Genomic DNA, 16,617 nt, shown 5'->3' with positions numbered 1-16,617 from the left:
CAGTGAAACCCAACCTTTGTTTTTGGTTCTCGAAAAAAAGAAAAATTCAGATCATATATATATATTAGGGTGCATCAAATTTGAATGGGAAATTTTAATTTCAAAATATCAATTTGGCTGGCATTGCATTTTGTTCCAATTAACATAAAAATGACTTTTGCAAAGTTTTGAGGAATTCCATTGAGATTTAGGGGTGCCACCTAACACATGAACTTTGGCGAAATTTCGAAAAATGTGCAATTTTTAGTCTAATTGCTAAAAGGTTGACCTGGAAATGTTGAGTACAGTGAACTTTTATACAGTAACATGTTCTATAGGGTTATCAAAGTAAAAGTTGTTTGTTTGCCCTTTGGGCAACTTGGGCATTTCTCAGAAAGAATTCAACTTTCAAGATTCTCCATTCATTTGTCCTATAGACAAAATGAATGGAGGTCAATGGGACATTTTCACGTGGCCTTACCCTGTTAATTTACTGTAACAACTACAATGCTACTCTCAATACACACAAGACATCTACAGTGGGGAGAACAAGTATTTGATACACTGCAGATTTTTCAGGTTTTCCCACTTACAAAGCATCTAGAAGTCTGTAATTTAGGTACTCTTCAACTCTGAGTGACAGAATCTAAAACAAAAATCCAGAAAATCACATTGTATGATTTTTAAGTAATTAATTTGCATTTTATTGCATGACATAATTATTTGATACATCAGAAAAGCAGAACTTAATTTTTGGTACAGAAACCTTTGTTTGCAATTACAGAGATCATACGTTTCCTGTAGTTCTTGACCAGGTTTGCACACACTGCAGGGATTCTGGCCCACTCCTCCATACAGACCTTCTCCAGATCCTTCAGGTTTCGGGGCTGTCGCTGGGCAATACGGACATTAAGCTCCCTCCAAAGATTTTCTATTAAGTCTGGAGACTAGCTAGGCCACTCCAGGACCTTGAGATGCTTCTTACGGAGACACTCCTTAGTTGCCCTGGCTGTGTGTTTCGGGTCGTTGTCATGCTGGAAGACCTAGCCACGACCTATCTTCAATGCACTTACTGAGGGAAGGAGGTTGTTGGTCAAGATCTCGCGATACATGGCCCCATCCATCCTCCCCTCAATACGGTGCAGTCGTCCTGTCCCCTTTGCAGAAAAGCATCCCCAAAGAATGATGTTTCCATCTCATGCTACACGGTTGGGATGGTGTTCTTGGGGTTGTACTCATCCTTCTTCTTCCTCCAAACACGGCGAGTGGAGTTTAGACCAAAAAGCTCTATTTTCAGATGGGCATTGGCAAACTTCAGATGGCCCTGGACATGTGCTGGCTTGAGCAGGGGGACCTTGCGTGCGCTGCAGGATTTTAATCCATGACGGCATAGTGTGTTACTACTAATGGTGTTCTTTGAGACTTTGGGTCCCAGCTCTCTTCAGGTCATTGACCAGGTCCTGCCGTGTAGTTCTGGGCTGATCCCTCACCTTCCTCATGATCATTGATGCCCCACGAGGTGAGATCTTGCATGGTGCCCCAGACCGAGAGAGATTGACCGTCATCTTGAACTTCTTCCATTTTCTAATAATTGCGCCAACAGTTGTTGCCTCCTCACCAAGCTGCTTGCCTATTGTCCTGTAGCTCATCCCAGCCTTGTGCAGGTCTACAATTTTATCCCTGATGTTCTTACACAGCTCTCTGGTCTTGGCCATTGTGGAGAGGTTGGAGTCTGTTTGATTGAGTGTGTGGACAGGTGTCTTTTATACAGGTAACAAGTTCAAACAGGTGCAGTTAATACAGGTAATGAGTGGAGAACAGGAGGGGTTCTTAAAGAAAAACTAAGAGGTCTGTGAGAGCCAGAATTCTTACTGGTTGGTAGTTGATCAAATACTTATGTCATGCAATAAAATGCAAATTAGTTATTTAAAAATCATACAATGTGATTTTTTGGATTTTTGTTTTAGATACCGTCTCTCATAGTTAAAATGTACCTATGATAAAAATTACAGACCACTACATGCTTTGTAAGTAGGAAAACCTGCAAAATCGGCAGTGTATCAAATACTTGTTCTCCCCACTGTATACTCTGAATATGACATTTTCCACTCTAGAATACTGTTGATGTTAAGCTTAATAGCTAAGCTAACATAGATAGCTAACTGTGGTTAGCAAACTGTTGCTAGCTAATGTTAGCTAGATGTAATGAGCACCAAATACCTATAAATATGACTTAAATGGCTTATGATAAATAAGTATACAAAGACACAACTACAGATATGATAGTAATGTGTAATAATACATACCCAACACAGAATGATCACCTCAAACAGAAAGATCACCTCAGTTTTCTTGAGCTGTAGTATTGTTTACCTCAGATCTCCATTGTGACCATTGAGCACTGTTGACCACTTTATCCAACAAAAACAGATGTGCGGTGGCACCCCTAAATCATCATGTACTGGAAAAATATTTTGCATGTGTTGTTTCTACATATATTGGAACACTTTTAGCACCCAGCCATATCAAAATTCAAGAATTGTGTTTTTTGATGCACCCTAATATATATATATATATATATATATATATATATATAAAGACTATTTTTCATTCACACAATAAGTAAACACTTAAAACTGTTTCTGTTTAATTATAAAATAAATGTAACAATTATATTAATACTAATTATAAAACTACCAACAGAGTTGCTAGATGCAAGTTGGTCTAATTATTTTATGGTTTCTATGCTGTTTATGTGTCAGAATATATGATTATGTAACATAGGCTATAGGCTTATTTATATATTTTAAAAATTATAGTAAATGGACTTAAACTTCCAAAAACCTGTAGAGTGATCTGGGTTCAAGCATTCCGACACGCAAAGTGAAGCATTCGCGTGACTGGAAAGAAAGTGAGGCTTCAGGCTTGTTCGACTTGAACCGGCGCTGCACAAACCGATGTGTGAGTGAATATCAAAATACCGCGAGAGCGAACAGAGAGCAGAAGACGGGCTCTGGCTCCTCATTGCTCTCGCGGACGTGTACTTTGATGTCATAAACCGATCGGTCTGTGCAGCGCCGGTTCAAGTCGAACAAGCCTATCATTCGATGCGCCGCGCTTTGAAGCTTCAGTGTCAAATGTAACATCGCTACTGTACATTGACTTTGTTTGTTTGAAGATTTCTTTTGAACACTGATTCATTTGGACTCACACAGAAATCAATAATGTGCATTTGAATGCATGCTGGGAGCCAGCATATTTTAAAACCCATTGCTCCCAGCATGCATTGCTGCTGTGTGTAAAACAAGATAACACATACAATAACAGAATGAGAAAGACAAATAATGCATTTTATTATAAAACTTTATTGAAGGTTTGTTTCTCCTGGATCAGGATGGAATGATATGAAAAAGACGTGAGAGCCAGAGGCTGATAAAACCAGACATTTAAGAGAAAGAGAAATCCAGTGCTCTGCGTTGCACCCGTTCACTTTAAAAGCATTCAGAGCACAACAACAGCCCGTATGAACATCCACATGAAGCCGTCTTGAGACGTGTTCGTTTAACTCTACACCACTGCATGTCAAACGCCGGCTGTTCATTTCAACAAAATAAGTGTGCTTTCAGTGACACCAGTCCTTTTAAAACAACAGGTCATTGGGAAAGCACTGCTCGTATTTAAATAACGCAACAGTGAAACCCGAACCGCATCGGCTGATTCTGGACGAGTTTCTCGACAGCATCTGTTGAACATCCACTTTGGCCTCTTGATCATTGGCAACGTGTAAAATCTCTCTGAAATAAACATAAAACAAGCTGACGCTAGAAGCCGTGCCGCTCTCAGAACACGCCGGCACTGAGATCACAGGCTGGCCCGTGTGAAAGGAGACACATGACCACTGAAGCAGTGATGCGCGTCCTCAAGAAGAAGTCGGGCCGTGGTTTGGCTGTGACAGGGGTGATGCGCTGCTATAGTTTCAATGTTCCCGGTGGAAGACTTCCATTGCACAGTCTGTAGAAGCGCAGATCGTTCACGATACGATACACTCCCTGAGAAAACGACGGCAGGTCCTGTGAGGGGCGGAAAAGACAGAAAGAGACGTGACTTGCATTTGAACTTTCTATTTATCAAAGAATCCTGAAAAAATATGAAGCAGCACAACAGTTTTTAACATTAATAATAATAAGAAATGTTTCTTGATCATCAAATCATCATATTAGAATGATTTCTGAAGGATCATGTGACACTGAAGACTGGAGTAATGATGCTGAAAATTCAGCTTTGATCACAGAAATAAATTACATTTTAAAATATATTCACATTGAAAAATTCATCATATTTCACAGTAGTACTGCTTTTTTGATCATTGACATAAATGCAGTCTTGGTGAGCAAGAGACTTCTTCAAAAAAGATATAGCCTATATAAAATAATTATGGTCATGTGACAGATTATTTAGTTTGCCAGGCAAAGCTTGGCTAAGAGTGAAAATGTTCCAGTCCTTCACATTAGTAAAACACTCCAGTAATTAGAGCTTCAGGAATGAATCCCATCGGTCACGTTCACTCACTCTTTCTGGCGTGAAGTTTCGGGCAAGCGTTGTGCGCTGGTGAGGGTCGAGGCCTTGGCAGCCGTTGAGAAACTCTGGCAAGAAGGACGAGTAAAACGCTTGGAAATCCACAGCCGCCATGTTGTAGAGCGCCAGCGTGATGTCGTCCTGGAGGAGGTCGTGACTCTTGTGAAGCAGGACTTGCAGAAGAACATTTATGAAGTGGAACAGCATGGAGTTCCTGAACAGCTTCTGAAATACACACACACACACACACACACACACACATCACTGACCAAACCACAGCACACGATCTGCCATTTGATCACACCGCCCTGCATCATATTTGCTGAAGGAAATATTATACTTTTTTTCTCACTAATTTTGGGGTGCGGATTCCAAAAAATTGCTCTAGCGCACAAAATATGATGCATTTTGTAGCATTTTTGCTTTCGACAACTATTTGTAAGGTGAAAAAGTCTTGTATTATCCATTAAATGAGCAGAAAAACTGCCATAAAGACATAAGTCATATATATATTCCTAAAATAAGATATTCCTATCTTACTCTGAGGCAGGTTACAACTATCTGTTCAATTCTCATATGATTTTCACATGCATGACATTATCTCATGCCTGATCCTGGTTTCAAGGTTAGAATTATGGCCAGGGACAGAGGAAAAAATAAACATGACTCAGATGTTTTCTGCTATATCTGTGGGGGTTTTACTACATTTAAACACTGACAGAAAATTACTAATTTTGTTTAGTTTTTGTAAAAAAAAAAAACATTAAATGGAGTAGTTGGCCATATTTTTCCACTCCTACTACGTTTTAAGTACATATGAAAACGTAAGCTGCAGGATCTTCACTACATTCAATCATCAGATTTGAGCAAATGTAAGCATATGTCAGCGTGTCTTACCCTGTGGTACAACTTGTGTTTGGTGTTCAGGACCTCCAGGTAACTCAAGTTTTGTTTGAAGATGTGAATATCCGGCTGTAGGAAAGACTGACCAAATGCCTGCAAATCAAAGACACGACACTCAGACACAAGAATCACGCTTAGCAGCGTTTCCAGCTCCGCTATTTAAAGGATAATCCCGGTATTTAACACTTTGAGTCTATTTTGTAGAACAAGAGTGGTGGACAAAGAAATTTTGACAATGGTTCCTGTCTCGACTTTTTGACTATTTTAGAATTGCCCATGACCGCTTTAGAATGAGAGTCTATGGCCATGCACAAACATGTCCTTAAAACAACCCTTAACGTTCGTTTTCAAAACTGTTCAACTCACCGAGTGGTTAGTGGTGTTCGTTGATGTTCCAAAACAAGTAGAGTAGCGAAATACAGTTTCTGTCATGTTTTATTTGGCATTTTGTAAAATCCCATTGATTTCTGATGGAGGACTCATTGCTCGTTGATATTAGTGCGCTACCGGAAACAGAAAATAGAGCGGAAGTTTATACGCGGTTGTGAGGTATCTGAAAAAATAGTTCCACTATAGAAAAAAAAAAACGGATTGAAATCATACATTGCGCCGATATATTTGTTTTTAATCATCAATGAACACCACTAACCACTCGATGAGTTGAACAGTTTTGAAAACGAACGTTAAGGGTTGTTTTAAGGACATCTTTGTGCATGGCCTGATTTCTCACCTTTCTTAGGATCATTGAGACCCCACGAGGTGAGATCTTGCATGGAGCCCCAGTCTGAGTGAGATTGACAGTCATGTTTAGCTTCTTCCATTTTCTAATGATTGCTCCAACAGTGGACCTTTTTTCACCAAGCTGCTTGGCAATTTCCCCGTAGCCCTTTCCAGCCTTGTGGAGGTGTACAATTTTGTCTCTAGTGTCTTTGGACAGCTCTTTGGTCTTGGCCTTGTTAGTAGTTGAATTCTTACTGATTGTATGGGGTGGACAGGTGTCTTTATGCAGCTAACGACCTCAAACAGGTGCATCTAATTTAGGATAATAAATGGAGGTGGACATTTTAAAGGCAGACTAACAGGTCTTTGAGGGTCAGAATTCTAGCTGATAGACAGGTGTTCAAATACTTATTTGCAGCTGTATCATACAAATAAATAGTTAAAAAATCATATATTGTGATTTCTGGATTTTTTTTTTTAGATTATGTCTCTCACAGTTGACATGCACCTACGATGACAATTTCAGACCCCTCCATGATTTCCAAGTGGGAGAACTTGCAAAATAGCAGGGTGTTCAAATACTTATTTTCCTCACTGTATGTGTGTGTTACACACGTGCGGTCGATACCTGCATGGCAGCCGTGAACTGCGCTTGGTTCTCCATGAGTTCTTCCGCTCCGGTTCTCTGTACGCTGCTCAACACTGAGCTCTTGAAGAAGAACCTCCAGTTCTGATGAAGAATCTGGAAGAGCAGCTCAAACATCTCAGCTTTCACATCCGGACAGGAACGCTGCAGAACACAGACGTGAAGATGAGCGAATTAAAAGAGCTTGAAGAAAGAAGAACGTTAGAGGACTTTTAAAGTCGGCATGAAACAGAAGTTGCAATAATCTTTTCTTCTCTATTGTGATGTATAGTGAAATGGCTTCTCAAATTCTCAAAAATGGACTTAATTTTAATCATTAGTAATTGATTGGATCAAAAAAAAAATGGTGTGCACGAATAAATCATTTATAATAAATACTACAATGTTCCATACAAAGAAAGTCAATTTTGATCTCATGGTGACTTTAATGTACCTTTAAATAGCTAAACAATGATTAGTGTTTGTCTTGTAAATGCTAATGTATTAAATGTTCTGCATTGTGGTTTCTACACTATAAAATGTTTGTCATGTCATTGTTAATGTAATTTTTACAGAAAAAAAATATATATATATTATAACAACTAATTAGTTTACTGGTTAACTAAGTTAAAAAAGAAAAATTAGGTCATATATACTGTAACGAATAGTAAAATGTATATATATATATTCCAAACAGTAAATTTCTGGAAACCACAGGTGCCGTTTTTTTTTTTTTTTTCGTAAATCAAATGATGCTGGGAAATGGATTTTAACCTTAAGCACTCTGAGGTGGGGTGTCTTTAACTCATGTCTCTTACCTCTGCCACTATTGGGTAAACCTGGTCCAAACAAAGGCTGAGGATGCTGGGTAACAGAGGCTTGAAGGTCTGGCCAGGCTCTTGAACCACAACCTGAGACAATAAAGCAAAGATGAACATGTTCAATCCTGTAATGTTTGACATGAAATAAGTCAGAACAAAAAACTATATTTTGAATGGAAGAGTTAATTGAACCTTTAGAGGGAGAATAAAAGTTGTGCTTTTTGAGTAACATATTTGATACTTCAGGGTTTTGTCTCATATTGCCTGATATAGTGAGAATATGAAGCTTTTCCTTCAGTAAATATTTCACAGCAACAACACCTGAAGAGACATTTTTAGAAATATACTGAAAGGCCTTTTACTTACTAGAAAACTATAAACTATCAATCATACATAGGGCATGTACTAGATTGTGTACAACAGTTTTATCTTGTTGATAATTTAGAGGTCTTAGACATATGTGAATCAAAAATGACAGTGGGCTTTATAGGGTTAATAACCACTGAAACCTGCAGAATCTTGAGAAACTTCTGAACCACTCTGGATCCCGAGCTGCCCTCCTGTAAGATGCTGACGGCCAGCTGATCCCTGAGGAACATGAGGATCAGTGAGCATCAGTATACACAGTGACACATGATCGATTAGTGAACAAGAGGAAGCCGAGGTCACCTGGTGAACATGCTGAGGAACGTCTGAATGATCTGCTCTGTGAAAGCTACACCCATCTGAACACGCAGCGCTTGAAACAGCGTGAGAAAGAAACTCAGCATCTCGTCTGTCACATCTGAGAGAGAGAGAGAGAGAGAGAGAGAGAGAGAGAGAGAGAGAGAGAGAGAGAGAGAGAGAGAGAGAGAGAGAGATATGAATCCTCAGTAAAGATCATTCCAGCAACAGAAGGCAGTGGAGGAGTCGTGGTCATGAATGCTGATGTTGATGATGATGATGATGATTTGTTCACCTGGCTGCTGGATGAAGTGAGGGAACAGTGCGAGCGTGACCTGGACTGACTCCTGCAGGCTGTGGTAACAGATCTGACGTGATTTAGTGGCCTCTCCTGATATACTGTCCACCAGATCCTTCAACACACACAGAGTCTGCTGGATCACCGCTTTACCTGAGGGACACATCATTACTTACATTACTGGCATTTCTGAAAATACTCTTAGAAAAGAATAACTGGTAAAAACGGCTGTATCAAAAAAAAAAAAAAAAAAAAAAAAAAAAAAAAATTCAAATGACAATCCATTTATAAATAAACCCATATATAAATAACCTTTATATAAATAAAAAATACCATTCAAAAAGTTTGGGGTCGGTAACAAATCAGAATTGGGCATCAAGACCTGCAGTGTAAATGCTCACCAAGGTGCATTTATTATCAAAAATACCGTAAAAACAGTAATATTGTGAAATATTATTAAAATTTTAATTTATTTTTTTAAATATTTAAAATATTATTCTAATATGATGATTTCAAGAAACATATCTTATTATCAATGTTGAAAACAGTTGTGCTGCATAATATTTTTGTGCAAATGTGATTTTTTTTTTATTCTTTGATGAATAGAAAGTTCAAAAGAACAGCATTGATAAGAAACAGAAATCTATTTCAATCGATTTAGAAACTGTAACATTATAAATGTCTTTACAGTCACTTTTAGTCAATTTAAAGCATCACTGCTCTGCTATATATATTTATATATGGTATATACTATAATATTTGACATTGCTATCAGTGTTCATCTGTTGCTCTCACTGTTGGGATGATGGTTGGGTGGGCGGGGCAGGAGGCGGTACTGCTGCGTCAGACTGCTGAGAAGCCGCGCGTGATTGGACGAACGGCTCGGCCACTGCTGCTCTGCTTCTGGTAGACTGGGCCACGGCAACAGCAACATGTTGGACAGAGCTCGACACACCAGGACGTGAGCCTTGAGGAAGAAAAACAACAAATATTACATCACAAACAACAACAGTGGGATCCAAGTACATAAACCCATGCACACACACACACCTCCTGAGGTAATCTGTGGTTATGATTCTCTGTGATCAGGTTGAAGATATTCTGCACCGCCGGCAGCGACACCAGGAACACCGGTCGTACGGTGGTGGACATGGAGACCAGGAGATGGCACGCAGATAACAGCAACTTCTCTGGAACCTGTGACACACAGAGATCGGGCGGATTAGAGTTCATCAAAGAGAAAGAATGAAGAATAACTGGTTGAACAGAAGAACAGAAACTCTACTGTAGACCTCACAGCCGAGAGACACGCTTCAGTTTCAAGACAACACCACAAATAAATATATAGCTTTGTACATTTCTACTACAAACCTTATTATGAAGACATGGCTGAATAAATTATGACAATGTTTACTTTAGGGTGTTTATATTGCAGTATTTTGTAGATGGTTGTAAGAGTGCATATTTTATCTCCCTGATCTGTTTGAATGAGCAGCTGGAAATAGTAAAGCATATACATTTCAAAATAAGAGTCCTGTGTATTTCAGGCTTGTTTATAATTTACTCTTTCCCGGCCATTGATGGAATTATCCAGTGATTATTTTCACTGTTATACGGTAGAGGGCGCTATTAAAAAACTTCTGAATTAGTACAGAAACTCCTGATCAAAACACAGGCAAAAAATTAGCAATAAAAGCATTGCTTATGCCCGTTATAGTCTGTTGTCAGCTTTTTGTTAAAATATTTTTTTAAGAAACGAACATGCATTCAAATGTTGATTTAAAAAAAAGAATGCATGAAGCGGAATAAAGCGGTATATTCAAACAACAAAATATTCTGGGGCCATGAAACTTGAAAATAATCAAAAATGCTGGCCAAAAAAAAAATAATAAAAAATAATGCTGATGGGGATATACTTAAAAGTATAACAGCATTTTGCATAAAATCTTTTTTTTCTGGATATTGTTGTGTTGGTTACACAATAAACAGTCTCTGCCATTTAATTCAACAAACAATTGTAACTTGTCTCTGGACCGCCCCGTCACAGGAAGGAAAGACTAAGATGTTTATAATGAAAGCTTGTTTCTGACACGGAATAAAAAATAAAAAAGGTAACTAACGTTTTATCTCAAAATTCTTACTTTTTCCCTCAGATTTACGAGTTTATATCTCACAAATCTGAGAGAGAGAGAAAAAAAGTCTGCATTTTTTCCCCTTACAATTGGGAGTCACAATTGCCTTTTTAACTTTTTTTTATTCCATTGCAGAAACAAGCTTTCATAGTTTCCTTGATGATATCAGCTAAATCTAATATTGTTGATAATAATATTAATCAACTTCTTAATTGTATGAAATTATACATAGTATAATATCAGTAGTACCCATACCAATACACATATATATTTAATAAAACAGTCTTCATATATATTTATAAAAAGGTCTTCAATTCTTTAAACTTGAAATGACTGTGTTCTGCTTTAAATGAGCATCAAAATATTATTTATAAAAATCAAGTGACCTTGGCATTGATGAGAGGGGTCGTGGCGTCCATGCTGGACCTGATGAGATCCACAAATTGCGTTTGATCTTGTTGCCGCTGCACTTCGCCGCAGAACTGAGCCAGCCAATGAGAATACGCCTGCAGAGCGGCCAATGACTGCGCATGGCTGCAAAACAGAGTCGCTTATTAGGTTTTATTTTAAAACTATTCTCATTTAGGTTAACCTGCATCAACTAGCACATTAGTGTTCATGACTACTTACACATCTATTAGGTCTGGTTTGAGCACTGTAGGAACAGCCATCTCTACATCGTACAGGCTGATCTGAGAACCGTAACACGACACTTCCACCAATCTGACAGAAGGAGAAACAAAATGGCCAAGAATTAAACATCACATATTTCAGTCAGATATTTACATCTGACCATCTATCATACAATCTGTATTAATAATTCAAGCTATTCATTCCTAAATAAATAATATGATATTTGTTTGCATTTATTTGCATATTATTTTGACAAAGTGTTGGCGTTAACAGGAAAATACATTGCACTTGTGAAAGTAAAACCAAAACCATAACCTTTGCTTTTTGAAAAAAGGCTTGGTTTAGTTTATATTTGGACAGTCTGCACAAGTTCACACAGTTAAATTAGCAATCATTTGTTTAGTGAGATAAGTGTTTTTTGAGCCAGGGTTTAAACAGTATATCAAAGGGGTCCTTTTTTTTTTTACATGTTCATCTTTCTTCAGTGTGTAATGTTTGAGCATGAAGAATGTCTATCCCGGAAACAAACACGTCACAATATTCCTTATTTAAATAATTCTCGCACAAGGCATACGAAAAACAAAGGACGGGGCCTGGTTGAGTTAGTTAGTAGTGTGTTGAAAATCACGGTTATGGTGAGGGACGGGACATTTCCAAAAAATGCCGAAGCGGTTGACCAATCACAACACATTGATCCAGCCCACCAATCAGAGCAATCTAGGCTTCTCAGAAGGAGGGGCTTCATAGAGACAGGAACTAAACAGAGCGTTACTGACAGACTGAGAAGAGAGGTGCTGCAACAATGGAGAATATGAGAAAAATAATGTGTTTCTGAACATTCAAGCAAGACAACCTATTCTAGTAGATCCCAAAAACAAAATCAAAACTTTGTAAAAGGGAATAATAACAAAGTTATTTATGACAAGTGTAAAAAAAAAAAAACTAAATTTGGTGTAACGCAAAAAGAAGTCATGAAATAGCCATGTGAAGCACACTACACAACATAGCAAAACCAGTAATAAGACCACTAATAATATGCATAAAAAACATGGCATAAAGCATAAGCAAATACAGAGGACATTAAAGAGCACACATAAGGAGGTAGTGTTGTTGTCAAATGAGGAACTGGGAATCAGGAACTGACCTCTGCACGATGGCGAGAGCGTCATTAAAGCGGGCGGTGAAAACGTCCCCTGTGAAGAACTCGGCCAGGCGTCCCACGGCCTGCAAGAGAGAGCTCAGGTCTCTGAGAGCGCAGTGAAGTCTTCTGCAGTCGGCCTCCGCTGTGATGTTCAGCCTGCGATCTGTTCTCACACACACAGAGAGAGAGAGAGGTGTAAAACCACTCAACAACAGCTGACAACAGCTCACAAGCCACATGAGAACAGACCCGCCACAAAGCACCATCAGACTGAACATCACAAGACCAGAAACTACTAAAATACTAGGTTGACTGAGTAAGTGCTCAAGCAATCAAAATAAGGTAACCTTCTGTTCAAAGTTTTGGGGTCAGTAAGTTTAAAAAAGAAGAAATTAATACTTTTTCCAGCAAGAATGCATTAAATTGACCAAAAGTGTCAGTAAAGACATGTATGTATCATAGATTCCACAAAAATATGAAGCAGCACAACTGTTTTCAACATTGATGATAATAACGAATGTTTCTTGATCATCAAATCATCATATCAGGATGATTTCTGAAGGATCATGTGACACTGAAGACTGGAGTAATGATGCTGAAAATACAGCTTTGATCACAGGAAGAAATTACAATTTAATACACATTTAAATACATTACTTAAATGTGTTATTTTTAATTGTAATATTTATCAATATTACTGTTTTTATTTAGCCTTGGTGAGCATAAGAGACTTCTTTCAAAAACATTTAAAAAGAAATCTTGCTGCCCCAAACACTATATTCTCTATATTTCATCTTGTCTGTAGTTGTACAGCCTGCTTACTTGGGCTGGTTATTACACACTTAGGTCAAAAAAATGGCAGCAACATATTTATACAAGATATTTGACAGAAGGAAGTCAGATAGCAAAAGAAAAAACAGAAAAAAAACAGTGCAGCCTGAAGAACAAGGAAATGTGTCAAAGATATCATATTTCCAACAAATTCCCCTTAATGATTCAGTGGATTAACATACAAACAGTGACATTTGGATACGGAGTGAAAACGACACATTAGCATTCTCCAAGACAAATAGTTCACCCAAAACAATGCATCCAATAATTCTGTCAAAATCTACATTTGCATTTAAAAGTGTAATCTGGGTGTGCAGCTGAACAGGTTTGAAAACAAAGCTACTATCTATAACACTGCTGAATATTCAGACTGTGACCATGAAGAGAAACTCACTTGATCCTGATCTCACGATATACTGCTGCAGCCCAAGATAAACGTCCAGATCCTCCTGGAGCACCGGAAACTAAACACACACACATAATCATGCTCTGCTCATAATAACAGGAAAAATGTGATTGATAGATAGACAGACAGGCAGATAAGAAATATACATAGATAGATAAAAAATACATTTACAGACAGACAAATTTAAACTGGGCATTTGATGAAACATTTATATTGATTGACAGCTCTAATACTCTTCCTCATGTGGATTACAGCAGAATTTGATTTAAAATCGTAAATGCTCCATGAATGCTTTGGACTTCACTGAGACTCACTTAAATCAGTTTTGCTTTCATATTAAACAGTTATTAGGATTGCCAATGGAGAGTCCATTGTTTTCAGTTCAAAGAGAGGGAACATGTTCACCCACTCATCTCCACCTGAGAGAGAGAGAGAGAGAGAGAGGAGCATGTTCACCCACTCATCTACACCCACCAGAACAGAGAAGGTTTGGGACGGCAGCAGCTCCATCACCCTGGCAACCACTTCCAAACTCTGACGCAGGTACCGTTGCCATTCCGTCTGTTGCTATGGAAACCAGAGGGGAAAGAGTTCCAAAAATTCAGCCAAAAAAAAAAAAGAGATGTTTTAGCTAACCGTGTGCATGTTTGATTGATCCTTACATCATCGTCAAGCGTCTCATCATCGAGTTCTTCAAGTTGACTCTGGTTTAACCTGAACTGGATCCGGTTGAGAACTTCACGCAGCAGCAGAACTAGAGCATCTTTATACCTGGTCACACACACACACACACACACACACACAGATTACGACAGCGTTCAATGCTTGAGCAACCTATATAACACAAACTGCATTCACACAGTCCACAGACATGTACCTGTTAATGACACTGTCTCTGTCAGCCAATCGGCTTCTGATCTTGGTGGTCAGGTAGTCCAGGAATATACTCCAGATGTCAAGACAGGCCAGGTAACCCTCGTGACTCGGCTACAACAAAATAAACAGACCATTAAATGAAGAGATGCACAAAAATGTCAAGTTTAAGAACTTCAGCGCTGATTCAGTGGTCATGAATTTCATTTTTAATTTAGTTTCCTTAAGTGCATTTATAAATGTTAGTAGGATTTATACATCAAAACCTGCAATAACTTTAATAAAAACTGAAAATTCTTGTTTTTTTATGGAACATTGCAGTATTTACTATAAATGATTTATCAGTGCACATTAGAGGTGTAACGGTACATGTATTCGCCTTGAACCGTCACGGTTCAGTGCATACAGTCAGACGACGAATACAGTCAGTCACAGGCGATACACACTTTAATCCAGAAGGGGACGCATGCGGTAATGCAACACTGTTTGCTAACCATCACAACAGGAAAAAGAGCAGAAGAAGAGACGATCTACGCACTACCCCAAAACAGAGTTCAGATGACACGCAAGAGTTTGCTAGTAACCTATACGCTGTTTCAATACATTTTTGTGACGCGCTCCACAAACTTCATGAAAAGGAAACTGGGATGGCAGAAAGCGGCACCTAGTTTGTATTTTTTTTCTTTTATCTAGCAGCTGTTGCATTTTACTGCACAGTATTGGTCAATCTATCAATTAGAGCAACAAATCAAATCAACAATTCCGTTGTCCCGAACTGCCATCGAACCGTTGCCCCAAAACCATTTCAATTCATGTGCAATCTTTAATCAAAATAACTTCCCCTCCCTCTAACATCTCTTCTCTTGTCTGACAATGTGTTTACTGGTTTGAGGGCGGGGCAACCTGTCACTCACATGAGATCCACCAATAGCAAACCACAACCACCCAATCAATTCCACATAAACAAAATCAAGTCCTCCTCTACATTTGTTTGAGAAGCCATTTCACTCAGATGTGTGTCACAATAGGGAAGAAAAGACTTAAATTAAACAATATTTAAAGGGGCATGTGCCCTTGAAGACTCGAATGTGAACAGCCACTGCTATGATTTGTTAATATCTCTGCATATGAAACTCTATTGAAAACCTTCACCGCATTTTTACTAATCACATCTGCTGAGATTAACTAATTGTGAAGTGTTAATTACAGCATTATAATTACTTCTACTCCCACTGCATAAAAGGTTGAAGCGCTGAGCATTGTAGCCAATCACAGTCATGTCTGTTTCTGCACTATCACAGATCACCTTTCATAATAACCAACACAGTGCAAACATAATGGAAATAAGAGACTCATTGAGCAGTGTAGACAAAGTCTTTGATTATAATGAAAGTTTGGGCAAGAATGCTAAACTCAGTTACTCGTGTTGAACTGAAGTGATTGGCAGCTCCAGTGATTATAAAGGGAGCGTTCTTTGCTTTCTGTATGTAATTTAAAAGGTGCTCATGTCACACGTTTTTTAGGCCAAAACATTTTTTGTCACATAGAGCAAACATCTCCTCACTATCCGCTAGCTGCCTGTCCCCTGAACACACTGTAAAAAAAACGCGGTCTCTCTAGACACCACAGGCTCCACAAACGTCAACAAAAACAAACTGGGCTCACCCGCACCACGAAACATAACAAACTGTGCTCCAGCCAATCACTGGCAAGAAGTATTTGAGGGTGGGGTTTGGGGGGTTGTGCGCGTACACATGAAGGGGGTGTGTGGAGGAGAGAGAAGCACGAAGAGGGAAGTTTGAATTAGAGATCGACCGATATGGATTTTTTAGTGCCGATACCGATTTTTTTTCCATCAGCCTTAGCCGATGACCGATACGGGCTGCCGATCTTCTTGAGCCGATATTTGGAGCCGATACTGCTTTTTCTCCCTCAATTTACATCATAAAAATGACACAATGATCATGATGATAACATGTTGCAAGTCTCAATTTAAAAAAGGATCCTTTATTGAACT

General features: G+C 38.6%; 1 protein-coding gene across 1 annotated transcript in view; it reads right to left on the bottom strand.

The window, feature by feature from the left end:
• Positions 1-3,324: 3,324 nt before the first annotated feature.
• xpo6 (exportin 6) overlaps positions 3,325-16,617 on the bottom strand; it is a 35,804-nt gene continuing 22,511 nt past the window's right edge. Inside the window, exons 9-25 of the mRNA XM_081370923.1 lie at positions 14,605-14,714; positions 14,390-14,498; positions 14,202-14,294; positions 13,716-13,785; positions 12,494-12,653; positions 11,347-11,439; positions 11,103-11,250; positions 9,635-9,781; positions 9,380-9,551; positions 8,582-8,737; positions 8,293-8,407; positions 8,133-8,211; positions 7,621-7,713; positions 6,806-6,967; positions 5,452-5,550; positions 4,549-4,779; positions 3,325-4,049 (exon numbers count right to left, since the gene is read on the bottom strand). Coding sequence (XP_081227049.1) covers positions 3,948-4,049; positions 4,549-4,779; positions 5,452-5,550; positions 6,806-6,967; positions 7,621-7,713; positions 8,133-8,211; positions 8,293-8,407; positions 8,582-8,737; positions 9,380-9,551; positions 9,635-9,781; positions 11,103-11,250; positions 11,347-11,439; positions 12,494-12,653; positions 13,716-13,785; positions 14,202-14,294; positions 14,390-14,498; positions 14,605-14,714 — 2,139 coding nt within the window. The 3' untranslated portion in view covers positions 3,325-3,947. The remainder of the gene's footprint in view (positions 4,050-4,548; positions 4,780-5,451; positions 5,551-6,805; positions 6,968-7,620; positions 7,714-8,132; positions 8,212-8,292; positions 8,408-8,581; positions 8,738-9,379; positions 9,552-9,634; positions 9,782-11,102; positions 11,251-11,346; positions 11,440-12,493; positions 12,654-13,715; positions 13,786-14,201; positions 14,295-14,389; positions 14,499-14,604; positions 14,715-16,617) is intronic.

The sequence above is a fragment of the Scardinius erythrophthalmus genome (genome assembly GCF_964197995.2).
Source record: "Scardinius erythrophthalmus genome assembly, chromosome: 1".
NCBI lineage: Eukaryota > Metazoa > Chordata > Actinopteri > Cypriniformes > Leuciscidae > Scardinius > Scardinius erythrophthalmus.
The sequence above is the reverse complement of the archived record's forward strand: the minus strand, read 5'-3'. Positions and strand labels throughout refer to the sequence as shown.